The sequence below is a fragment of the Scomber scombrus genome, chromosome 3, assembly GCF_963691925.1.
Source record: "Scomber scombrus chromosome 3, fScoSco1.1, whole genome shotgun sequence".
NCBI classification, from domain to species: Eukaryota; Metazoa; Chordata; class Actinopteri; order Scombriformes; family Scombridae; genus Scomber; species Scomber scombrus.
In genome coordinates, this window is record NC_084972.1 from 27,073,411 (window position 1) to 27,100,289 (window position 26,879).

General features: G+C 39.8%; 2 protein-coding genes across 4 annotated transcripts in view; both read right to left on the reverse strand.

Annotated features, from left to right (window-relative positions):
- eif4g3a (eukaryotic translation initiation factor 4 gamma, 3a) overlaps positions 1-8,631 on the reverse strand; it is a 53,183-nt gene extending 44,552 nt beyond the window's left edge. For all 3 annotated transcript variants that reach the window (XM_062415591.1, XM_062415590.1, XM_062415589.1), the window contains exon 1: positions 8,020-8,631. In XM_062415591.1, the coding sequence (XP_062271575.1) occupies positions 8,020-8,199 (180 nt within the window). In that variant the 5' untranslated portion in view covers positions 8,200-8,631. The remainder of the gene's footprint in view (positions 1-8,019) is intronic.
- Positions 8,632-9,701: 1,070 nt separating this feature from the next.
- On the reverse strand, positions 9,702-25,898 carry ece1 (endothelin converting enzyme 1). Its single transcript, XM_062443492.1, has 18 exons — positions 25,755-25,898; positions 21,912-22,050; positions 20,043-20,255; positions 19,766-19,890; positions 19,515-19,661; positions 18,976-19,041; positions 18,467-18,655; positions 18,151-18,293; positions 17,190-17,304; positions 15,007-15,117; positions 14,818-14,916; positions 14,570-14,647; positions 14,369-14,472; positions 13,938-14,048; positions 12,744-12,811; positions 12,299-12,489; positions 11,685-11,780; positions 9,702-10,782 (listed from the first exon to the last, which is right to left on the reverse strand). Exons 1-18 carry the CDS (start codon positions 25,881-25,883, stop codon positions 10,606-10,608), a joined length of 2,301 nt encoding a protein of 766 aa, XP_062299476.1. The 5' UTR covers positions 25,884-25,898; the 3' UTR covers positions 9,702-10,605.
- Positions 25,899-26,879: the final 981 nt, after the last annotated feature.

Here is a 26,879-nt window from a genome sequence, read left to right on the forward strand (position 1 = left end):
TCAATGGACAAGGTGCTTCCTAAAATCTGGTATTCAGATGAAGGATTGAGAATGCATAAACCTAAATGATATAAATCAGGATGTGTAAGGCCACCAGCTAATCGAACTGGATGTCGTGGGATGCTGTGAGGCCATTTTTAAACTAATGTATACTTAATATATCCTACAATATCCTAAAAGATTGAGCATGCTAGATAAAACTGATCGATAAGCAGTTAAATCTCTTCTCATTTCTCTTTTTTTCTTACATAAATGGAGTGAGGTGAAATCTACAGGCTGCTTAGACAAGCATCACTTAATCTTGACACAATCTTCCACGCTGTAACCTCGTTTATATTGTTGACAGGGTGAAATTCGGGTAAAAAAAAAAAACAGGTTGAGCGAAACAGCCTCCAACAAACACACGCTGATCCTTCTTCCTGGCAGAGACCATAAAGCAGCTTCAGTCACTCCTCCTTGTCCTTTAACACTACAGTGACCTGTAAGCCTCATTTAGGAGGGGAAAAGCTGCTGTGGCTCCTGCTTCATCATTAGAGTCAAGCCACTTAAGTGCTGAATGTGAGAGTAAGTGAAGAGGGGGGTGGGGTGGAGGGGCGTGTGAGGAGATATAACCTCACGTAGGTCAAGGCCGTCATCAGAGAATGATACAGCTCAATAAACTGTGATATTACTATTACTGTATAAATTAATGAATGTGCAGCCAATGCCTCACCCTCTAAATAAATTACATGTAATTTAGATGTTCTTAAATCAAATAATAATGTTTGCGCGCCATATAATTACATATATAGCGTCCTTTTTTAAACAGACCTCAAGAGCCTGTCATGTCTCATTTCAATGATTCAGGCTACCTGGAAATCTCAGAGCATAGCAGTGGGTTCAGAGTGGAGGCACAGGAAGAGAGTGGAGACGGCCCAGATGGTGCAGACACAAACCCTCCTTCTCCCTGCTGGCCCACTAGCCACTCACACACACAATCACTCCCTCACTCTCTCCCTAACACACTTAATCAAACACACACACACACAGAGTTGGATAAAAGCAGAGCTCAAAGCTCTCACTGCCTGCCTGCTGTTGCTGAGACTGCTCTTCCACTGCAGTATGTACAACAATGAGTGGTAGGATGGTGGATTCAACTCTTACAAACCAAATCTTAAGCAACAATAGGTCTGGATGTATGTAGCATGAAGCACCTTTGGTTCTTAGTGTTAAATTAAAAGAGGGGGTAGAAAGGCAAGCTGCACTTCTTATGAGGTAAAAGTAAAATCCAAAGTAATAAAACCACGACACAACGAGCTGTTTCACAACTTGATTAATAAGCCATTAATTTATGTTACTGTTTACTATGGGTTTCAATTATTAAACACTAATATTAGTAGTAAAATGTTGTGACTATGATGAAGAAATGATGAGGAGACAAATATTTTGAAAAGCTTTTGACAGTTACATATAACAAGGACAGAAGTGGCCGTTTAAATAGATTCATATATAATGGAAAGTTAGTCCCAATATTTTATAATGTGCGTAGGTTAAATCTGCTGATGACACACTTCCTAATTATTATTTATTTATTGTATTCAGCTTTAGTAGTAATTTTAGCTAAATGCTAACATCAGCATGCTTACAGGCTCACCATAGCAATGCTAACATGCTGATGCCAATAAAGTATAATGTTTACTATGTTAGTTAACCATCCTAGTTCAGTGTTAGCATGCTAACGTCAGCTAATTGGCACTAAACACAAAGCACAGTTAATGCTGATGAGAATGTTGTTAGTTTTGCACACTAATCAAAGTATTGGACAAAATGAAAAGTTGACTTTACGATGTTGTGAGAAGAAAAAGGTGATAAGCAAAGTAATTATAACTTATCCTGTCATCACATTTGATATCTGTATAAAAATGTAACAGCAGTCTGTAATAGCTGACAAGATATTTTACTAAAAGACAAAAATGTCTGCCTCATGGTGGCACTGGAGGTAAAGTCAGGGGATAACAAACTTCAGTGGGATTCATCCTCTGTGAACCATGAATGTCTGAATCCATCTAATAGTTGTTGGGAGACTTCAGTCTGTATTAAAGTCGTGGACATACTGACACTATCATTGCCAGAGCTATGTCACTAGTATGGCTACTAGAGCCTTTATTCCTGTTATAGAGTCATTGACCATAACTGACACAATATTGTTCTTATGCTTATCATCTGATAAACTCTGGAGACACTTACTCCAGAATATATTAATTAGCCTGATAGAGAGGATGATGACTTGTGTTATTGACTTGCATGAATCAGACACGGCTGATGAATTAAATGAGTTATCAGACGCCAGGTTACAGAGAACGAGAAATTAATAACTTTGTCAGGAGATGCTGATATTGAGGAGAGCAGCAACACAGACCGACCAAGCGGCAGCCAGGAATACATTATCAACAGGTTAATAGTTTATCTTTAAAAATAGCAGCAGCTTTGAACTTAGCCAACAGCACCACGAGTCTCAACACTTAAGACTGACCCCGGTCGACAGAAAAAACACTTGCAGGAATACCTCAGGCAATAACAACAAGCGTTGCCAACTAATAGAACCAAGATACTCCCCTACAGCCAGTTCCATCATGCATTTAAAAAAATACTTAAAGCTGCAACTGTGTGGCTGTGAGTCTGAAACAACCAACTCCAACAAGAACTAAAGAGTAGTGATAAATGTGACAAACATTTGAACATGTAAAGCAAAGCATAAATTCTTTCTTTGACACTAAAAATAATTAACATAATATTGTCTAAAGCTGTTAAAGCGCTACTTTCTGACAAGTGGAGGTGAACATTTCCAACTATGCCAGAGGCTTGCCAGCATCACAGTGTGGGCAGGATGAATCTACGGACCCAGAGTTCACTGTAAATACCAAATACTGCAAAAAAATGTTGAAAGCAATGTGACTAGAAATCAGAAGATGTCCCGTTTCTAACCAATTACTGGTTTTAATCTGAATGTTACTTTCATTTCTTTGTGAACGCGGTAAATATAGATAAACATTTAAATGACGGAAGTGTCACTTGAGAAAGAAAACACCGTTGGGAGCACTGACATTAAGCAGGATGTCTTCTTCTTCTTCCGCAGGCCACTCCCTCTCTGGAAAGAACAGTCCTGCATGCTGGCTCATAACAACTCAGCAGTTTATTTATAACATCCCACAGTGAGTATGCTCATGAGAATATCTTCACATGCTGGCTCTGCACACACCTGTCCTGAAATACAGGACCACTGTGACCTGCCAGTTGGGTACACAGTCTACATATCTGCACCTCATTACTAACACTGAATGTGGCTGCATGTCTGGTTTGGACGTTACATTTAACTACACTTCACTGGGAAATGCTTATATCTTTTATGTCTGAACAAAAGCACAGACCACGAGGGGGGGGGAATGTAAAAAAAATAGCAAAAGAAAGACAGAAAAAGGAGTGAGCCTCTTCCAAAAAAAAAAAAAAAGCATGAAAGTACTGTACCATGAAAGCTAAGGGGTTAGAGGAGGGTTGCATGGGAGGCGAGTAGGGGGGGAAAATGGGGAGAAGCCCACAGTTTTCTCAGCTGGTCCCAGCAGCAGTGGGGTGAGGTGAGTTTGTGGGGGGATGGAAGGAAATGAGGGAGGGCTGAGGCAGGCTGGGTGACCTGGGCCTTTGTTGGCAGATGGTGGGAAGCGCCACCTTGGCCTCTCGCTCTGAATGCTAAGCAGCACTGCCATTGTCTGGCAAGTGCAGCAGCAGACGCATGCGCTGGGTGTTTCTCAGACGACCAGGAACAGAAACAAACTGCCACCACCTCACTGTCCCGTCTCTCATCGAGGGCCAACGTCTCTAAAATGGGAATTCCCATCCACCAGGAGCCCAGGCCAGACAAGAGCGTAACATGCTCCCACACTCCTGACCTTAAGAGGTCTGCGCAGAGTAAGAGGTCAGACAAATGGTGACATTCACATGGTCTGCTTTTATGTAGACATGAAAATCAAATGCAGCACGGTGTAGTGTTGTGCTTACTACAACGGGGTCCATGCAGCATCAGGGAGCGATACTAGAAGTTAACATTAAGTCCTGGGCACACACAAAGCAGGCTAGTTAATTTTTTTTCCTGTCAACTCTCTTATTTGATGTTGGTACAATTTATTCTTACAGTTAATTCCACTCCTTCTGCACAGATGGTTACGCAGTGCAAGAACAAATCATACTTCGTTGCACTACAAGAAATTCAACAATACGATACAATCCAAATAAATTCAACTGCACCACAAACTACAGACCCCAAAACGACTACATTGTTGAAACACCACCTGTTCGTCAATAAACTGAACTAATATGAGCTTCATAAAGGTTGGATTTATAGCAGGACTAAATGTATAGAAGCGAGGTGTATCTCATAAACTAGCAAATAATTATAACTACTATTCCCAACCCTCATACGCATACAGACTGAGAAGAAACACTGCACCTTCTCTAACCTTCTGTTTGTTTGTTTCAGAAATATATGAGCTGTGTGCCGCTATCTCTTCTCTCCCTATTTTCTCCTCCTGTCCTCTCTTCTCTCTCTCTCTCTCTCTCTGTGTCTGTCTGGCGTCTCTTTGCTGGACCAGCACCCATCCTGGAACCCGCTCGGCTTCCCTGGCTGTCGGTGCCATTTCCTGAGGTTTTGGATCTAGTTCCTCATCCTGCAGGAATTCAGACTCACTTCATGTCTCTTTCGCTGAATTATGACTCTATTCTTCTCTCTCTCTTTCTCTCCTGTGTCTTTTCTTGTCTCTTCTCATGTGTATGTGAATGGTGTAATGCGACTCTCCTCTGTGTGTATGTGCACTCTGTCCTCCAGCTAGGTCTCCATGTTGATGGAGGACCGTGGCTCAGGTCCTACTCTGCTCTGCTCTGGCGGCATCTGGAAGCTGCTTGGCATCCTTTTCATCACATTCTTACTATATATTATAAATTCATTATAATTTTGTCATCCTGTTCATTACTGTATTCTAAGGCTGGGCAATATGGGCAGAATCAAATATCACAATATTTTTGACCAAATTGCTCGATATCATTATTTTTGACAATATTGTAGGAATGACTGTTGGTGCTTTCACAAAATATTTACGCAATGACATTTTTGATAAATAATCATCAATAATGTGGATATAACGACTAGGTAGATAAAGCCAGATAATAGAACAGTCTGTTAAGCTCAGAAAATGACATTTTTACTGTAATGCAGCCTTTAAAAGCAGGAAAAGATGACACTTATTCCATATCAATATATTACAATATTCAAAATCTAAAGACAAAATCTATTAAATATCACAATATCGATAAATTGCCCAGCCCTACTGTATTGTGTAATTATGTTGTATTCTGTACACACATCTATTGCACATCTGTCTGTCCTGGTAAAGGGATCCTTCTCTGTTGCCCTTCTTAAGGTTTCTTCTATTTTTTCCCTGTTAAAATGTTTTCTAAAGGAATTTAGGATCCCTCTTCTGTTGCTCATCCTGAAGTTTCTGTTAAATGGCTTGTGTTAAAGGGAGGTTTTCCTTATTCACATTGAGGGTCTAAGGATGGATGATGTTGTATTGCTGTACAGTCTGTAAAGCCCCCTGAGGCAAATTTGTCATTTGTGATATTGGGCTACACAAATAAAATGGACTTGACCTTGACAGTAACCAGCTACTGCACTATATAACTGTGTGAGTATTTAAAAAGGAGACAATAAGTACAATAAGTACATATGTGGGATCAACAACCACAGCCTTGTCAGGAGAGGTTAAAATATTCCTTAATGTAATACTAAAATCAGACATATTACTTTAGTAGATCTAACACTTAAAGTTGTGCAGAAGGAATCACAACAAACCAAAAGAAAAAGCAATTATGCTCAATAGGTGTGTCATTCTCTACTCTTCTTTAAAAAACAAACAGAATTTTATCGTCGTTTTTAGTCGTTATATCGCTTAAACAAGACATGCATTGAGTAAAATGAAGAGGGTGCAGCTCTGTACTCCAAGGAAAGTAGGTTAAGCAAATTGAACAATCATTTCAAACAGTCAGGAGAGTCAAAAGAGGACACTGCACAACACATAAAGAGACCATTATGTTCTTGTGTTTTTGTGTTAGATTTACTTATCTAACTCGCACACAATTAAAAAAAGACATCACAACACAGAACACTTAAAATAAACCCAGAAGGAAGCGTTTCATACTGCCACCTGCCATAAACAGCTACACACTGCTGCCCCTTACAGAAGTCAGAAACACAGGACAGGGCTGTGATCGTGGGTGGCAGGAAATCAGGTTGAGACATCAAAAACCTCCGAAAAAGCTAAGCCATCGCAGAAGCTGTGAGATCACAAAAGACACACCTCTCTCTCTCTCTGTCACTGGCAGGCGAGGAGGAGATGTCAACCTAATCCTCTCTCTCACACACACTATACTGCCACCATGCTGTAAATAAAACAGGAGGTGACATAACCACAGTGACTTCACTCCACCAAAAAAGTAGGGTAGAGGTAGGACAGAGGGTACAGGTTACGGCTCTGTATCTGTGATAGCTCGCAGGTAAAGGTGTATTTTAAGGGGGGGTGATAATGTTTATCACATTATAATGCTCCAACTACTTATTTTAGACCATTAACTGTCATGACACTATCGGGATTACTTATTTCTGTAAAGCTCGTTTCTCCACTGCAGGCTCCTATCCTGTATCTGTTTTTAACTTGCAGGTAATATTATATTATTTTGGAGGGGGCGGTGACAGCATGCTATGTCATTTAAGGCTGATATAACTCTATCCTGCATGAATATTTTTACAGACACTTTTTATTTTGGAAGAACAAACAAGTTAAACAAACAATAATGGTAGTATAACACAACTTAAACCATTTAAAGACATGTTTATCAGATTATAATGCTCTTAACTACTTATTTTGGACCATTAACTATCATGAAACTAGCTGGATTAAATAATTAGTTTGTCTCTTATCCTGTATCTGTGTTAACTTGCAACTAAAGGTATATTTTGGAGGGGCGGTGACAGCATGCTATGTCATTTAAGGGTGCCAAAACTCTACCCTGCATGCATATTTTGGGAAGAACACGCAAGATAACACACGAACAATGATTGTAGTGTAAAATAACTTAATTTAAACACGTGTTTATCAGATTATGATGCTCTAACTACTTATTTTAGACCATTAACTGTCATGAAACTAGCTGGATTAATTACTTTCTTTTAAAAGCTAGTTTTTCTGCAGGCTCTTATCCTAACAGGCCTGCACCTCCCACCCCCCTCCAGTGAAGGAAGGGGGAGGGGGGAGGGGGCTTTACTCCCTTTCAAAAAAAAAAAGCTCAAGTTATGTGAAATGGGGCAGCTGCATGGATGTATAGACAGGAGGTGCGATTTCTTAAAATGCTGGGCCTTGTACAAAGCTACCATTAGCCCCCCCTCACTTACATTATTATTATTAAAGCCACAGGTTACCACCCAGAAATGGGGGGCGAAAGCTTGCTTGCTTGCTGCTCTGCGGTGTTGCGTTCACGGACCCATCTAAACTGGCGGTGCTGGTACACTAAAGCTAATGCACCGGTAACGTTAACTGAACAAAGCCGGTAACCGGTGCTTTTAGGGAAAGGCGGATGATGGGAGTCAGCTAGTTTGTGGGTTAATACACACTGACATACAACCAATTTAACATGCATGTGTGGTGTTAAATGTAACTGTGAGTAGTGGTGAAGAGTCAACTGTACAATACATGCGTGACATTTGCGTTAGCGTTAAAAAACCGGCTTGATAAGCTAACATTAGCATCGTTAGCTCCCTAGCTAATTGTCTCCTCCCCTCCCTTCCCTGCTGAGAAACATCATCCCAAAAAAAACGTCCAATAAAACATAAATGCATGGCTCTAACACCCTAACATTAAGACAGGGAGGAGGTGAAATGTTTTAAAATTAAAAAATAATAATAATAATACAAAATATCGTAAGTTATTTCCACGTTACCCATGTCAAAGGATACTGAGGTGGAGGTATAGCGCCGGGCTGAGGAGCTGTCGGGGCTCCCGGTGGCAGAGACACGGAGGTCAGGGTCCGCAGCTGGCCCGACGGAGAGCTGCCACCCCCGGCTCCGCTAGCTGCGACAGCGGCGGCGGGTTTAGGGACCACTTTCGGTGGTAAACTCATTGCAAAAAAAAAAAATCAAGAATAATAATAATAATAAATACTGATATAACGACGCCTAGCTTGCATACATGGGAAGCAAGCGGGGTTTTTTGTGTTTTTTTTCTTATGTTTAAGCAGATTCTTGAAGAAGCAGGCCCCAAAATATCCCGTTACCGAAGCTCAGATAGCGACACAAACGTCTCTTTTTCTCATAAGTCGCTGCTCGGATCAGCGGTGCTGTTCATGGGGACGGTGGGAGGTTGAGCCTCCCCTCGCCCGTCCGGAACCTCTGCGGATCCGGCGGCTCGGTTTCGTTTTTCTTTTTCAAAAAACGAAGGGGGAAAATAAATATATCACCCCTTCGATCTTCAGCCGCCTCCTTCCAGCGATCTACCTTTTTCTCTTCTCGACAAGTGTGTTTTTTGTCATTTTTTTCCTCACAGAGACGAGAGACTTCGCCAACATGGCGTTTGCGGCCGCTTCCAGCAGTCCGGGCAGGACAGATGATTCGGCAACTCTCGGCCAGTTACGGAGGCGCTCGGCTAATCAAACCAAGACACAATCCGACACACTGTAGTAAGTTTCCATGCAGTGTCTCAATACTCAGTTTTGGGGTGGTTCTTTTTCAATTGTTAAGTCCTATATACAGTTTTAAAATAGTATAATCCAGAATAAAAACATGTCATAAACAAAGCCTTACATTTTGATTTTTTTTTTTAAAGACAAAATAATAATAAATAAAAAGTCTAAATACTCATTTTTAATAATACATATTTTTTTATTATTATTATATATTATTATATAAAGTTGCTTAAATGTTTCTAGTAATTCGCGTGTATAGTATAGTAAAAAAGCCTTCACATATTCAGCTTTTTGCACAGCATCAATGTTTCGTACTGTGCACTCTGCAGCAGCAGCAACAGGATCATTAACATTGACATGAGCTACTGGCGCCATCTATCGTTTTTAACCTGGACTCGCATCTTTATGGGTAAGAAACACTTTCACTATTAGATTTAATGTAGTTTGTTAAAGGTTGGGTTAACAGTTTTTTAAAAATGTGTCTTAAAACAATAGTCAGCTGCCCAACTAAACATTGAAACAGGTTTTTCTTGCCATGATGCTCTTGCAAAGTAAATGATGGGTGGCCGTATTACACAAGCCTCCTTCTGTGCAAAAATGTGTTTAAAAGGTTTATCTGAAGCTGATATGAAGCTCAAGATGTATTTCAATTTCAGTCTTTTTTTGTTATTTTTGTTACGATACTTCTACCACAGCTCAACAGGGAAACACTGTCCGAGGAAACATAAAGAGGGAATTTGATGTAAAAAAAAGAAAACATTAGTGATATTAGGTGGATATCTGCTACATTTGCAGACTGCTGAAGCTGAAGGACAGACTTTTAAAAAATGTAATGTATTCTGAAACACTGGATACTTTATGGATCTAGTCAGTATGTATGTGTCTGTGTGCTAGAAAGTGAGACTTCAAGCAACAGAACAAACAGTAGACATGAGACAAAGACGTTTTATGATTGGTTTTACTATACAAAATAATTTGTGACAGACTTTTACTCATAAAAAGAAGTATGACACATCATATTTGAGCCTAAATAGCTTCTGAATGAAAAAACAGTTAATGCTTTGTTGTGAATTTCTTAATTTCTTCAATCTTTTACTGATTTGTATTGGTCTTCCATTACAGAAATGAAATACCTTCAATGTGATACCAGGTCCGAAAATAAGTTTGAAAAACAGAAATATCCCATCAATACTTAATCTCTATAAAAATGTTGTACACAAAGATTGTACACAAAATATATTTCTGTTCTTCAAAGACAAACCTTTGCTATTGTATTAAAACATGTATACCCATTCATAAGACATGGCTTTTAAAGTCCATGAATGTAGACCAGATTTTTAATTTTTCATCAGGTTAAACAGGTCCCTGGTTCACTGTCATATAAAATTGTGACCATAAATAAAAATACATGAAAGTAAACAGGAGCAAATCCAAGCACAGTGAAAAGTTACAAGAAAAAGAAACGTCACTTTGTTTATCACTTTACGTGACAAACGAGCGGTTTACAAAAATTTGAGAGTGGGTTCACCCATTTTTTTGTAACCACATGTTGGGTTTCCAGTGTTCAAAAAGCACATTTATAGCTACATTTGACGTCAGAAGTTGTGGAAAGCTGTTTGCTAAACCACCAGTCCTTGCCGAGAAGCACTGAAGTTTGCAATCCTCCATATAGAGCAGGCACATTTTGTCCTGATAAGCAGCCTGATAAGCAATGAGTGGCAAGGCAGTAGGATAGTCAGTGGTTCTTGCATTCCTTATACAGAGAGGCTTTGTCAGCATCTTGAGTCGCTTTGCCAAACATCAGTTTCGCTCTGTGCTGACAAACAGCACTGAGCAGTAAAGGCATCACCAAAGCTCACACTTGTGTTTCGGGTTCATGGGAGCATCTGCTTTGCATCCAAAGTGCTTTGAGAATTCCTGTGAGTTGGAGATGGTGCCGATGACTCTGAATCTCGATGGACTGTGAGGATCCGTGATTACGCCCTCATGCGAGCTTTCAGGTGTCCTTACAGAGCACCATACCTGCAAACATAATGAAGGAGAGGGAGACACAAAATGAGGAGCTTGCAGATTTTTTATGAGTAGTTATTAAGGTGCTCGGAGACTGGGATGAATTTTTATTTAAATTGCTCATTATACTTTCATATTCATCATCAGTATTCATTTTTTGTCATTACACTTCTTTCAAGGATGGGTTCACAATTTTTTAGTCAGGTACCAAAATGAATATTAAAATAGGATTTTTCTTGCTACAATCATTCCTCCTGTTCATACTGACCATTAGAGGATCCCTTCGTAATGCTCTTATAATGTAAGTGATGGGGGGACAAAAATCCAGTTGTCCTTCTGTGCAGAAATGTATTTAAAAGTTTATCTTAAGTTAATATGAAGCTTCAGCCCTCCAAATGAGTCAAATCAAATAGATATCTTTCAACTTTACAGTCTTTTTAGTGCCAATCCCTCTCTTATTACTATACTTCCACCGCAGCCCAACAGTGAAAATCTCTCAGAGGAAACACAAAGAGGGAATTTGATCCTTAAAAGACAGTAAATGTGGCAGATATCCACTTGATATGACTAAATCAGACCGCTTAAGCCTCATATGAGCTTCAGATCAACGTTTGCATGCATTTTTGAACAAAATGACTGTGTGGATTTTGGCCTCCATCACTTACATTGAAGCACATTAAAAGGGGATCTAACAGGAGGAGTTATTACAGTGAGGAAAACCTCTTTCAGTGTTAAATGGGGCATCTGACTGTTGTTTTGAGACAGACTTGAAAAGCTGTCAACCTAATTTTAAATTTCCTATCCATCATGCATTTATATGTTTGGGATAGTTTACTTTCGATAGCCAACTTCAGAAATATAGTAGTGTGAAGACAGAAGGTTCAGATCAGGAAAATGAATACACTGATACAAACCTGTGCAAATCCCACAAAAAACAGCTGATGGTTTGTCATTCCCAGGGCAGGCAGCTTGGCCTCCTCTCCGTTCTTTTTGATCCAGTTCACATAAGCCTGCAAAGCAACAAATGATCATGTTACACACGTGCATTTACTGTTTTGCTCTCTGCATCGATACATAGCAATAAAGACCATGGGGGAAAAAACCCATAAACTCAACATCTTCCACAGCTTTACTTTCCCCAAAGCTTATTGCAAGTCTGCTTTTACTTACATATGATTTGTTCATCTGCTTCATAGCTTATGACCTTTCATGACATGGAAAGAATGTGTGCATGTGAAGAAGTAACCAGAGGCTGACAAGGCCACTCATAACCACCTGTTGCACTTCTAGGTTTCACAGTAAATAAGACATCCTGCTTTTTCCAATACAGATTAATGGATGTGACCCACAACAGCCACAACAAATAAACTAATGCAGCGGATTATCTCGGATGTGATAGTTTTCCGACCTGTTTGCTTACATTGCTGACAGAAAGCCCCCCCCCCCCCCCCATGTTTAAAGTAATTCTCCTCAATCACAAACAGAGAACATATTGAGGGTGAGGTAAGTTTCCTGTCTGACATCAGACCTTGTAGGCAGCTTTGAGTCCACCGTTGTCAGCGATGTTTTCTCCCAGGGTGTGTCTTCCATTCAGAGGCTCCTGGTTGATACTGTAGTTACCGTACTGCTCCACCATGCACTGGGTCTGCTTCTTGAAGGCCTCCACGGACGAGTTCTTCCACCAGGAACGCAGGTTTCCGTCCTTGTCATATTCTCTCCCTTTGAATGAAATTGAGAAGTATTACTATATTATCTGCCACATCATGCTTAAAGATATATTTAGTCAAATTATTTAGTATCATTATTATTTGGATAGGTGATAGGAAGCGAGGGGAGAAGAAGACAGGGAATGGCATGCAGGAAAGATCCGCAGCTCGAGTCAAACCGCGGGCATTGCAATTATGTGGCATGAGTCTTAATCAGTGGGTTATCCGGTCATGCTGAAATGTAAATTGTTAAAAAAAATTCCTAACCTTGGTCATCAAAAGCATGAGTCAGTTCATGTCCCATCACTACTCCAATTCCACCAAAGTTAAGAGCTCTGGGAAACGCACAAAAACAAAGATGTATTAGTAAAGTTACATGTATTACACAGAATTTGTGTGTATAGACTGCAATTTTGTTTGACGTGTTTGGAAATACGCTTACTTTCTTTTTGAGCATTAGATGAGACATTTAATACCAATCACATATCAACCAGCAGCCAGTTAGCTTAGAATCAAATCTGGAAACGAGGAAAGAGCTAGCCTATATTAAAAATTACACCAACCAATATCTATAAATCTCAGTAATGTATGTGTTGTATCTTGTCTGTTTAACTTAAAAAAGTGTAAAAAATACAGTTTGTAGTTTTCTGAGCAGTTAAGTGCTGGACTATTTCTTGGCCCTACACAGTGAGTCTTGTAGTTATGGTGAAGTTGCCAGGCAACCAGGCCTTTATGTCTACAAGAGCCTGGTTTTAGACCTCTGAACTGCAACCCACATCTCAGATGTTTTCAGCAATTCAAAATGAACTGAGTGACAGAATATTCAAATAAAATTAAAGAATAACACAAAATATTCAGTTCAGTTGTCCATATGAACACTGAAAGAGGTTTTACTCGCTGTAATCATTCCTCTTGTTCATACTGGCTATTAAAAGATTCCCTTTAAATGTGGTTTCAGTGGTTTAAGTGATGGGAGCCAAAATCCACAGTAGGTGCACTCAGTCATTTTGTGCAAAAATGCATTCAACTTTTAAGTTGATCTGAAGCTTATATGAGGCTTCAGCAGTCTGAGTTAGTCATATTAAGTGGATATCTGCCACATTTATAGTCTTTTTAGGATCAAATTCTCAAGTGTCCCATCACTTACATTGTAAGTGCATTATGAAGGGCTCTTATCATGGTCAGTATGAACAGTAGGAAAGATTATGGCGAGAAAAAACAATGTTTCAATGATTATTTTGGGTACCTGACTGTCGTTTTAAGACAGAGCTGAAAGATTGTGAACCCGCCCTTTAAGTCAATTGCAGCGTATTTATGTTTGTTTCAATCATGCTTCTTTTACATATTTCTGCACTTCTATTTCTATGGAAATATATTTATACATGTAATATGTTTCAATATAATCTATATATCCCATCCCACATGATTTAGTGAACTTGGAAAACAATGTAGAAGACGTACTTAGGCCATGAACGACTATAGAACGGAGCTTGAAGGATTCCTGCTGGCAAAACCATCTCGTTCTTGGTCGGGTTGTAATATGCGTTCACGGTTGGAGGGGTCATGCTCCACCTGTAGAAAAACAAGGAACACAGAGCCACCACATGAGGTTGACCTCAAGCTCAAGACAAATTCAGAATATTGATTCTGCCTGGTCTGTTGTGCCAGGCTGACTACAGATCAGTTTGGAAGGCATGGGAACCCTGATCTGTCCCCTCCCCCCTAGCCTAATTAGGGACAAGGATCAGTTCAGCGGAGAGAAGTTTGTTGCCTGGGAACGTTTGTGGATGGCAGCAGTATTCTGCTGAGTCAGTATAATGGGAATTTGTCCCTGCAACCTCCTCTCTGACAAGCGGGGCAGTGGGGGATGAGGGCTACAGGGAGTAACTCACTGGTTTCTGTTTGGAGTTTTCCTCAGCTGGTCCGCTGTCACTCTGGCTGAGAAGTTGTAGTACTGCATGACATTTTGGAAGTACAGCTCTGACACCACTTCAAACTAAAAAAAAAGTGATGGAAAAAATAGAGTTCAGTGTTTTAATGAAGCAAAAGTGTGACATAACATTTGTCACATATGATCACTTCCATTTACCTACATCATTGAACACTTTGTCCAGCTTTGTGGTATTCATGATGAACTCTGGATATCCAACCATGTTGTATATTGCATCTGCCTGTGAAAGATGAGATAAAAAAAATGTATAACTGTTAAATAAACACTTTCACACCAGGTGGCAGTGCTGTATTTCTCAGTAACTTCAGCACAGAAAACAGCTCAGCAGAATAGAGCAGCAGTAGTAAAAGGTCCTGGGAAAGAAGTGCCCATTAACATCTTTTTTCCCACCTTTTCTTTTGCTGCTTTTTTTGTATCAGAGTCCATCCAGCTCACATACTTCAGGCTGTCCTCAAACGCCCATTTGATGTCTCCAACCATATCTTCAGCCTGAGGCACAGGCAGGACAGAGGCAAGTCAGAAACACATTATGTCACACAGTGTGAGCGGCTATTGTGATAAGTACTTGGAGACGCTTACAATGGCCTTGCTGTCCTCAGCAAAGGTGGCTTTGACAAACATGGCTCCGAGAGCGAAGCCCAGGGCGCTGTCTGTGTCGCTGACGCACAGCTTCCAGCGCGGAGTGCAGCTCTGCAACATCAAGTAAACACATCATGACATGTTGAATAAATACATCACTGCATTTTCTCACAAAGTTAGATATCGTCACATCACCTCAGATTTGGCTCAACCCCTTTTTTCCCTCCCTGCTTTAATTAGTAACTTCCTACATTTCCCACACTGAATGACGAACCCCAGAAGACATGGGCGGACTTGTTGCCGTCTGCTGTAGGCAATATGTGTAGGTGGAGAGAACAGTAGTGATAGTGAGACAGTAGTGATGCAAGAGAGTGAGAGTGTGTCTACTGAGAATACTCATTTTACTAATACACCACAATATCTCTCTGTATAGCCCTGAAAGAATAAGAGATCCTTAAGGGGGATAAGTGTGTATAGAAAACTGATGGATGGATGAATTTCTCTCTTTTTATAGGAAGTTGAATAAAAATGAGAAAAAACCTTAACACATATTATCTTGCTTACTGCTGGAGTATTTATCAGTTGGTTTTTATTCAGATTACACTTTCCTCCAACATATCTGTCCCATATTCAAAAGTGAAGAGACTTGTTTTCTATCTCTATATAAGAAGCGAATATGTAAACCAACCTATGTCTATGCCATTACAAAACTTTACCAGCATACATAGTGTTTTTTTGTTATGGCATGCTTTTTAATACTCGAAACATAAACTGTAACTTCTACCATTATTGTTCCATTTTTTTGTGTGTGAACAGACTTAAATAAAGAAAAGTGCTGACAAAATCCTCAGCAGTTGTGACTTTGTTGAGAAATGCGTGACCTCTGAGTTCATTGCTTTTGAGGCAAAGCTGAGCTGGTATCTGTCTGCGGTCTCCGAGACACAGTGTTCCCTCTAAAGGACTATGTGTTCAGGTTTTTCTTTTTTTTTTATTAGACAAAGTGGCAACAGTAAGACTCCCCACGTACCAACTCTTGGCCTGCTTACAATGAACTGCAGCAAAGCAAACGGAGGCAACACAGACAGCAGAGCACTAGTGGAAATGAATAACGGATGGAAGTGATTTCTTTGGGGAAAGGAGTTGCATCCTAAGATGTAAAAGTCCATTTGACTTAGTGATGAACTATTATTTGACACTGCTTTGAGTGATGTTCACCCACCAGGACTTAAAAAGCCTTTCTTTTTTTTATTTTGTTGCTATTTTCTGAATTTCTCAACAGAAACTATCTAATATCTCAGCTGTTCACACTACAACTTTTTAACTTCCTCTAAAAACCACTTGAAACACCGCGTTTTCACTTCTATTTATGACCAAATGTGATTTTATGGAGATGATTTCTAGAATTATGGAGGAAAATGTGCATGTTTTCATCACACGTTTTACTTATATTCACAAAATACATTCAATGCCCAGCAGCCTTCTCCCCATCTTTCTTAAAACAATTATTCTGACATGTTAACTCCGTAATAAAATTCTCACGCCCCGCCAGCTAATCACTTGACAGCTGCTAAAATAAACCAGTCCCTATATGACAAAGTTATTATCAGGTGAGAGGAAGGACAAGGACAAATGGAGCTGCACGTATACGTAGATAGAGAGGAACAAGGTCAGAGTGAGGAAATGAGGAGTGTCCTGAGCAATCGACGGCAAGTTGTAAATCTGTGCACATAGGCAAAGATGGAAAAAGAGGCACAGCTGCACTCTCACAAAAAACAGATACACAAAGAGACACACACATAGAAAGTTTGGGTTTGTTATTACAGCTTGACCCCAGTGGAAAACAAGGCCAGAGGAACAGGATCTTGTTCAGATAAGGGCTGGGGTCACTGGAGACTTCCCAGTAAAGCTCTACTAGTCTTTCTTTGTCTGGAAACAATCCAAAAAACATTATGACCAAGTGACTGGACTGTGTGGATTCAAGTATGTTAAAGTCCACAGCAGATGACAAATCGACAACTTAGATGTTCATATTCATTTAACAAACAGATTAGAATCTGCCAGCAGGCCAAAACACGTAGATGCATATTTTTAATTCCATTTTATCTGCTTAATCTCACCTCTGTTTGAATCTGTGTCATGCTGGATTATAGTGATTGTAAAAGGGCCAAATCTTCATATCTCACCTTCTTGGTTCCGTACATGACCTCAAGGAAGCGCTGCTCAGCATCCTGAAACCTCTGGTCCAAAATGGAGACCATCTTCCTCACCACTTTCATTATCATGTAGTTGTTGAGTAGGCTGCAAAGAAAACATTTAATTTATTTATTTCTTACTCTCTATACCTTCTATACTGCTTAAAGGATAGACTATTTTCAAGTCTGTCTTAAAACAACATCTACAGGACACGCCTAATTAAAAGACAAAAAACAAAACAGAAACTTTAGGAAAGCTTTATAATTTTAAGTCTCTTAAAAGAACAGTCAGGTGCCCATATGGACACTGAAAGAGATTGTCCTTGCAGTAATCATTCCTCCTGTTGATACTGGCTGATAAAAGATCCTCTTCAAATGTGCTTTTAATGTAAATGATGGGGGCTAAAATCCACATTGTGTCCACACAGTTATTTTGTGCAAAAATGCATTAAAAAGTTGATCTGAAGCTTATATAAACCTTCAACAGTCTGGGTTAGTCATAACAAGAGGATATCTGCTGTCTGTTTAGCATCACATTTCCTCTTTGTGTTTCCCTGTTGAGCTGAGGTGAAAGTATAGTAACAAAAAGGAGGGACTTTGGCACTTTGTCTGCTTCACTTACATTGTAAGAGCATTATGAAGGGATCTTCTAATGGCCAGTATGAACAGGAGGAATGATCATGGCAAGAAAAATCTCTTTATATGTTCATTTAGACATTTATTTGATAATTGTTTTAAGACAGACTTGAAAAATTGTAAACCTTTACAAACCTCTTTTAAATTAGTATCATTGTATCCTTCCACAGGCGATAAGTTTCCCATTATACACCAGAGTGAACGTGTATTTACATTTACATAACTACAAACTTGTACGTAGTTACATTTACATAGAAACATGCAGTCTGTATTTGACACATGAATGAGAAAAACCATTAAGTGTTAAGTATCTAACCTTTTATTTGTCTTAATTATGAGGTCAGAAACTTTCTGGAGGTATTCTTTGGCATAAACAACCACCGGCTCTGACTTGTTGAGTGGTACAGGAGCAAACACTTCTGTGAGGTACGGCATCCAGTCCACAGCAGGAGCCAAAGTCTGCCAAGGCACAGATAAAAGCCAGACATGCAAAACACAAACAGAGGTTGAGTTTCTTTACAGGAAAGCAGAAGAAGAGTAAGAACAGTCATGATGTGTAGGAAATGATTTACTTTGATGTTGTGTGCCTTCGCTGTCGTTTTATTTGGCTGATACAATCAGGAGACACTCACCGTCAGGTCTTTGGCCTCCATCTTATGGTAGATGAGCTCCTCGTCTCTTCTCTCCTCCTGAGGGACTGTGATGTTAGCCAGGGTGGTTTCAAAGTCCACAATCTCCTCCATCAGCGTTCGAGACGTTTCCGCCGAGCCACCGAGAAGATCCCCTAACTCCACCAGGAAGTTGAGGTATGCCGTCAGATACTGCAAAGTACAGGAAGGCAACGGAGTGAGGAGTGTGTGTGTGTGTGTTTATATGTTTGTGTTTGTGTGATAAAATTCAATTAGGACAGTAATCCTGAACTATGCAAGTAACAGCTACTATGCAGGGGCTGAAGTATTTCTCTTTTAATATTTCCTGACTTTCTTTCAGTGAGCCTTTGGGTATTTTTCAAACTCCGACTGAATTACGTTCTCAGTACAAAAGCATCTTAACTTTCTGATCTGATTGTGCCTCAATATGCTGTCTTAAACTTTCCAACTTTAGCCTCTGTGGGGCCAGTATAATGCTGTAAACACAGTACCTTTTCATTTGCTGTTTTGTTGAGGTAGTAATCCCGTGAAGGTAGTCCCAGGCTGGACTGATCCACCTACGGTAAAGAAGTGAAGAAACATCCTATGACGTTCATCTTAACCCACCGATTTCATCACTCACAAACAACCTTTTGTTTTCATTCTTGTGCTGCCAGCATGTGGGCTAAAAGTAGACGCTTTCCAAAGATCATATCACTAGGATTTGTTACGGTCCTGTGACACCATACAAAGGAATGAACTCTCATTTCAGACTCACAGTGTGAAACCGAGAGCACTGTGATAATGAATGGATTGTCCCCAGAATATCAACAGAGATAAAATCAGTCACCTTAGTTGAGCCTGTAAAAGCTGCTTTTGTTGGGAGTGAATTTAAATGTAAATGAAAAGTATGTTTGGATGTAATTAAATGTTTTTGCTGATGAAGCACTTTATGAGGTGTAAATATATGTTTTTAGATAAATACATCTAATTATTCAAACAGAGGATGCCTTTTAAAAAACAGCTGGATACAAATATCTGACCCTCTCACCTGGATGATATTACTGTTGGAGTTTTTGGAGTCAGTGCTGACAAACACTGTGAAGAAAGGCGAGGTGTGATAGTTTGCTGACACTGTGCGCAGAACTTCCTGAAAGTTATCCTTGTCCCAGGATTCGGTCAAGGCCCACCCTCCTATCTGAAACAGACAGTGTTGGGGTAGAAACTTAGAGACTGCTGGATGTATGGAAACTAATCTTTTACTAGCAATAAATGAAGTTTAATGTCTGGAAATAAGCATACCTGTCTGATTAGGTCCTGTAGCGGCTGAGCTCCTAATTCCTCAATCTTGGCTTCGTTCATACAGGCCTGATAATATCGCTGGGCCTTTTCCTCAGCCTTACTCAAACCCTTCATTGTTTTATTTTCTGCACAAGTAAATATAAAAGATAAATTACTTGAATGATAAGACAAGCTGCTTTACTCAGCTCTGTAAAATGAGCCAAAAAAGACACAGTACAACGTGCCTGTGGTAAAGGCAGCTAAGGACACTGAACTGCACTCAAGCAAGAACCCCTACCTAATAAATGCTTCATTACAAGCATGTTGTGTTCCCACAGGTTGCTGAAAGGTCCCCAGCGGGACTTGCCCTCAGGGAGGGGATTGTTCTTCACCCAGCCCCCGCAGGCAAAGTTGTAGAAGTCGTGGCAGGGGTCTACGGAGCGGTCCAGGGCTCCCATGATTGTACTGGCCACAGTGATGCATGGCTCTGTTAGGCACAAACCCGGGTGAGCTGCAAAGAGAAAAGATTTTTTTAAAGATTTATTTTTGACAAATACTTTTCTTAAACCCTCTCCTTTATTAGTCCTCGAATGTGGGGGGAAAGTCTCTTGGTAAAAAACATTTTTGAGGGCCACAGTGGATAATGTGAAAATATTTCACAGTAGGACATCCAAATATGCGCGTTGGATTTCAGAACATCTGGAAACGATTATTTTATAAGAGGTAAAAGCCAAGATATACAACCAGGAGGGAATATTTCTCCTTCTTAAAGTCCTTTATAAATATTTAGCCGTGACGTCTTCAGAGGATGGAATGTCACGTTAATTATTGGCAACTAACCATGTAGCTGATTAATATGTAGACAACAGATGAACAGATGAGGATGAATCAATTTCTTTTTAAAAGTGTTAATACTGGCTACTAAATAAACGTCATTGCACCTTGGGCTTGTTAAAAACCTAAATATGGCTTCCAAAAATACTTTTTTCAAGAGAAATGATATTTTGTGTGTTGAAGAAAAGTGCCTGGAAGGGCTGCATAAGAGTTTTAACTGCTCTGTGTTATTTTTTAGAGTCTAAACACAAGGAATACTTGTCTTGAACAAAAGCTTTTTCACAGGAAGAGCTTTAGAAAATCTGAAAGTGTTTAGAATAGTTTAAGAGCGAGTCATTGTAATGTTTGTATGGCACAAAGCACAATTCCAGGGCTCAGCTCTAACACTTGACGTTCTCTAAAGACTTTTACCATCGGTCCATATAAGGAAGGAGGAAGAGACAAAGCTATCACTAGTGAAAAGGTTAGGGCTCCAAGGAGAATTCATCTTTGTTCCTTTTATTATTTTAAAGTGTGATCCGACATGCAGTTCTGAATGAGAGGAAGTGGCATTAAGTTTCCCATGATAAATTTGAGGAAACCAACACAGATGAGACGCCGCCTGGCTGTGATGGTAAATCCACAAGCCCTTTTTCCGTAATGAACAAGCTCAAGGGAGAGATTTAAAGTTGTTTTTAGGCCTGCCCAGCTTAAGGTGTGGCTTTGGCTTCATAAAAATAAACCACATTAACACCCTCTCCTGTCATACAGATATTGTTTTAACCTGTCTGTTCTTCAACTAAAACTTAACTACACCCTGATGATCACATCATTTTTAATAACTGGCAATACAGAGTGAACATCTTCCGATTATTAGGGGTTGTCCCATGTTCGACTCATTTTGATTAAATATGTGTGTGTATATAATCTATACACAAGAATTACACTTGGTTATTTTGACTGCTTGGAGGATACTCTTAAAGACAAGAAAGAATCCACTTTAATTCCAAAGATGGTTACAAGAATTGATTTCTGTAAAACTTTTTGAAAGTTTCATTTGTTGAATTTTCTTCCTTATTCCTTTTTAACATTTTAGTAACTTTGATTGTATGTCTACATGTCCCTGAGCATTTCTTCTGCAATAACTTGAGACAAGAAGAAAAACATGGACTGACTTATGGCTTTTTGATACTAACTTCTTAATGTTAAAGTATTCTTCTTTTTGTTAAACTTTGTTGCCTTCATTTTTTAGCTAACAAACTTCATAACAGTAGGAAAACACTGAGCTTTCATCCGGGGTCCGCAGGTGTTTCTTTTCAGCGTATGTGTAGTTTAAACAGAACCTCAAACTCACTCTGTTTGTAGAAGACACCGGTCGTGATGAGGGATATGAACAGACCCACAGACACCACACACACTAGAAACAGCAGCCTCCTCTCTCTCTGAGTCCTCTCGGGCCAACATGAGGCACCGCGGCCGCGCAGAAGAGTCACCTGCACAAACACAAACACACACAAACAGCCTTTAAATGCTTCATTTAATTCAATTAGACTGGGTTGCACCAACAAAGTTAGTTCTAATCACAGTTTAGCAAGACTAGGTTTAAATTGAGTAAATCCAGATTTAAAATTAAGCACAGCTCTGTTGCTCAATTAAAAACTGATCATCTCTGTTCAGTACAATGAAATTAAATAGAGTTTAATCAAACTCTATTTGATTACCCAAATTTAAATAAATAAATTAGAAGTATAAGCTCTCAGATGCTCTGTATTCCTTAAGAAAACATTGCATTGTTCGCTTCCTAGATAAAAAGTAAATCCATTCGTGATGGATCAGCAGAGAAGCTCTACTATCCCCTTTAAGAGAAACCTGTTGAATGAACTAATGAAGCAATATAGCCAAATAATAGAAGATTAAAATGCAGCACAGTGAGGGAAAAAAAAACTAGAAACAGCAGCAACTGGAAGATTGATTGAACAGATTAACTGGAGTGAAAGAAAGAAGAGACATTCATCAGTTCCCCTATGCCTCTTTCCAAAGTTATGATGAACTGCTACAATGAGGGTCAAGGTGGTATCTAGATTAGTGTGCAGTCCGTCTTTGATGCGAGATAATCTCCTTTTTTCCCTTTCTGTGATCCCTCTTGCTTTAATCTGACCGGAGTTGTACCTTCTCTCTGCTGGAGTTTGGAGGGTCAATATTGGAGTCAAGAGTTATGAGATGCATGAATTACCATGATGTTGGTTATTTCAGATGTGTCATCACCACACACTCCACTTGCACACTGATAAAGCGGTAACCCCTTCTGGCTTCGAAAGAACTCCCCATTCACTCAACCAGGGCCTTGAATGGGGTTGTGTGAGTACTATCAACAGCATCCAGCACTTCTGGAAATCAAACTTCCCAATAGAATCCAGTCTCTGTTTCCCCCATTGGAGAGAACTGGATTTACTGGTTTCTTTAGGAGTATGATATGCCATTGCCCTGGGCACTTGGCTGACATTTCCGCAGACAAGTGGCATTGTGTAGGGCCAAAAACATTCCCATCCACCCTTTAGAAACATTCCCATCCACCCTTTAGAAACATCCAGTGGCATAAAATCTCAGGGCTGCATTTCTGTTACTTCCATGTTTGACAGCTGGTCCTTGTTCCTGTTCGGCTCCGTAAAAGTTTGTCGAGAGCAAGTCAGCAGCATCGTAAAACTATACTAAATATTATTGAGTCTGTGACTTAACTTTCTTCGAGGAACATAAACACACTTAATGATACTTTGTTGAACTAATACAGGGTGGAGAAACATTGTGTTGTGTGTAGTCATACAGCTGCTGGGGGGAGGGGGGGGGGGGGGGGATTTGATGACAGTTTTGGTTTCAAAGCTTTTCTATCATTGTTCTTCCAGCCCTCATAGGTTATGCTTTCCTCTATTGTTCCCTCACTTCTAGTTTAACGTGCATTCATAAAGGATATTTTCCGTTAGCGCCAGATAAGGAAAAGACACAATGGTCTCGTTGGAAATATCAGCTGCTTTTATGTTTCACCTATAAAAGGATGATGATGATGATGATGATGATGATGAAGTCAACCGATGACGGACAAGTAATCAGTTAACAGATATACAATGTCATAGAGGTTCAACATGCAAGAATTTCAGTGCATACTTTGTGGTCAGTGATTTTTCTTTTTATCTAAATCAGTGATTCAAACCAGCACAAGCTGCGCCTGCACTTTTTGTAGTGAATGCTGTTTCAATCGAAGCTGCCAAGGGAATTTATTTCCTACAGGAATGATTCCAAGAGCCACTCACAAATCGTTCACTGGACACATTTAGCACTCTGGCCACTCTTTTGAGTATCCCCTCTGTAAATAAATGCGAGATCTTGGACCTCACATATATCCTGTGGAAGTCAATTACCCCTTAAGTGTGTATAAGAATCCCGTTTACTGCTACTAGCAAAGATGAGAGTTCAACAGTCAAACTTAATGTGACCAAATCAAATGCCAAAGCCACAGTGGCTTCTTAATCCCAGGAGCTAAGCTTGTTGGGTTGGTTTGGAACTAAATCCTATTTCTAAGTGTAATTGAGAGAATCCTACTGCCAAGCTTGCTCACTTTCCATCTGTGCTTCATTGCAGTCTCTGGAAACCACATTTTATTACCCCGAAAACCGCTGCAAAACGATGAAGGGAGACTCATGTCAAACTCTTGAATTCAACCACTCTGTTTGAACTCTTCAGGTATATTTATGGTCAAATAAAGTATGTAAGGAATGGCTTCGCTAAGGGGTCTCAGCTCCTTGTTCTGAGGGTTCAGACGTAGAAGAAAAGCGGTCAAACTGCCTATAAAAGACTGAACAGATTGTGGAGAACATGGTTTTTGCAGGGCAGATACACTAACTGAAAACCCTGAGAAACTATTTAGCAATCTGAGGTCATTTATACTATTTGATGAGCACATTTTAAGATGAATTTTGGTATAACGCCTATTCTAGGATGGACTAATCGATAGCAGGTTGTTGTGTTTGGATGTGTACACTGTGATGTTTTAAAAAAGGAATCGTAAACCAGAAGAAAATTTAGATAATTTCATCAGAGACCTCACCTAATAGTTATAAAGGATTTATTGCGGTCTTACAGTATAATGACTCATAAGAGTTACGTGTGCCAGGTTTAAGTTCACAGACAGCCATTCCTTTGTTACATAAGAAATGTCAACGTTTTTAAATAGCAGATTGTGTGTCACCATCTGTAAAATGACCTACGGCTCAGGAGCTTAATTTTAAGAACTTGATTCTACATATGAAAAAGCAGAATGAGGCTTATTTTATGGTCTGTGCAGCAACAGATAGTGATACAAATTTTACATACCGCATGAGTGATAAAACAAGCTGTGTAAACGACAAAGCACAAAGGTCGGTTCAGTAGCATCGCTGTAAATGGTACGGACAAAAATAACTGCATTAAGTGTAATAATGTCATTTTTATCCCCTATAGCAGCCTGGAGACCACTCAGCATCATCATCATCATCATCCTGTACTTCTTTTCTTTTTTTTTCATCCGTCTGTTCATCCAAGCGAGCACTTAATTATGCATTAGCTGTAAAACAAACACACTACAAGCATTAAGCTTCCCTCTGCATGTTAAGACCGTTCACCATGAATCTGTTTCTGTCTGAATGCATCTGTTTAGCAGATTGGCTTCTGTAACAAATTATTGAGGCTTTTTGAAATATGGGCGTTTAAAGAAACATGTTGTTCTTCCACAAAAGGACACAAAATACTTTATATTACATTAGAAAACAGGTCACAACACACTTGTTTTGGACATAGAAGAAGTATTTGGTGTTAAATGTTTCAAAGCACCATCTGATGAATCTACTGTAGTTTTGTTGATTTTCTCATCTTTAGTTTTATTAGTTCTTTATGGGGTTTTTGGTGGTTTCATCTACTGACTGCCTCATTAGCAATTTATAAGATAGCACTTATTTTAAAACACAATTAGTTCATCTGTAGTTGAAGCTGATGACATTATTTTGAAAAAGCAAGCGTTTCACTTGACAGCAGCGTCATTGTTTCATAAGGCGTGAAACCTTTTAAGAGCCTATACTTATTTTCTGATGTACTTTATAATAGAAATAATTATACGTTAGAGACACAAAGACATTTCTTTATCTTTAGAACAGTGTATTTGCAATTTTACCTGCATGGGTGATGATGGGTAGATGTCTTCACCGGTGGAGTCCACCAGGTCCTCCTCATCCAGCGTGGCTCGCTTATACGTTGACATCTGAAAAGTCAAATGCAGAAAAGACTCTCTCAGTGCCTCCATGCTCCTTCTTAGTCCCTCTGCTCTCCCACTGAGGTGTGTGAGAGAATGTTTGTGTGTGTGTGACGTCTATTCCTCAGCAATCTGCAAGGCTTCAGGGTAGGGTTTCCCTTTAAAATCCATCAGGAGGAATCTGGTTCGTCTGGTTGGAGCTCTTCCAGTCATACACCGAGTTGACTCTCATAGAATATGCCTGTCCTCTCCCTTCAAAGGCGCTTTTATGCTCCCACCAACCCCAACAACACCTTTTACAGCCCCCATGGCGTCTGGCAGACGTCACCAACAACACACTCCTCACGAAAATCCTTGTAAGTTCTCCTCGTGGGTCCTCTCTTCCTCTTTAACTGTTCTGTGGCTCTTTCCTGGGCAAACTTTTTTCTGGACTTCCTCCTCTACTCAGTCTATGCAAACAGGGCACAAGAGGAGACGGAACTAGTGGAAAGCAGGAAGGAGTCCTGACTTGAGCGACTGAGTGTGTGTGTGTGATTGTGTGTGTGAATGTATGTATGTGTGTGTGTGTGTGTGTGTGTGTAGGTGCATTCCCCAATGTGGTTTCACTTAGATTTAGGGAGGGAACCTCACAGTTGTAGTTCACACCCTGTGTCTTTTTCTATAGGACATGATAAAGTCGGGGGAGGAGCTTGGACAAAATTCCCCTCCTCCTCCTCTTAACAACATGCTTGTAGTCGCTGCCCGGGGTAACCGTTACCTGATAGGCATGACAGTCAGTTCCTCCTGTTTAACCCCTCACCAACAGGGCCACTAACGCGCGATCCAAACTCTGCATTTTAAACAGTTTTCTCTTTATTTAAAGCAACAACGTTAGACTATTAAAATGTCTTTAAATTCATGATAATGTGATATAAAAAAAGGTTTAATAAGAGACGAAAAACACTGGACTTTACAACTAAGAGCAAACATACTTCTATTTATGATCAACAACTCAAACGTCACTTCCAAATATGTAGAAATGCACTTCTTTTTCTTTTTTTTTAATCT

Coding starts and splice junctions, on each gene's coding strand:
- ece1 (XM_062443492.1), bottom strand. CDS start 25,883: ATGGAGGCACTGAGAGAGTCTTTTCTGCATTTGACTTTTCAGATGTCA. Junction 11,781..12,298: donor GACTCAAAGCTGCCTACAAG/GTCTGATGTCAG, acceptor GTTGCTTTGCAG/GCTTATGTGAACTGGATCAA. Junction 10,783..11,684: donor TTTTTGTGGGATTTGCACAG/GTTTGTATCAGT, acceptor TTATGTTTGCAG/GTATGGTGCTCTGTAAGGAC.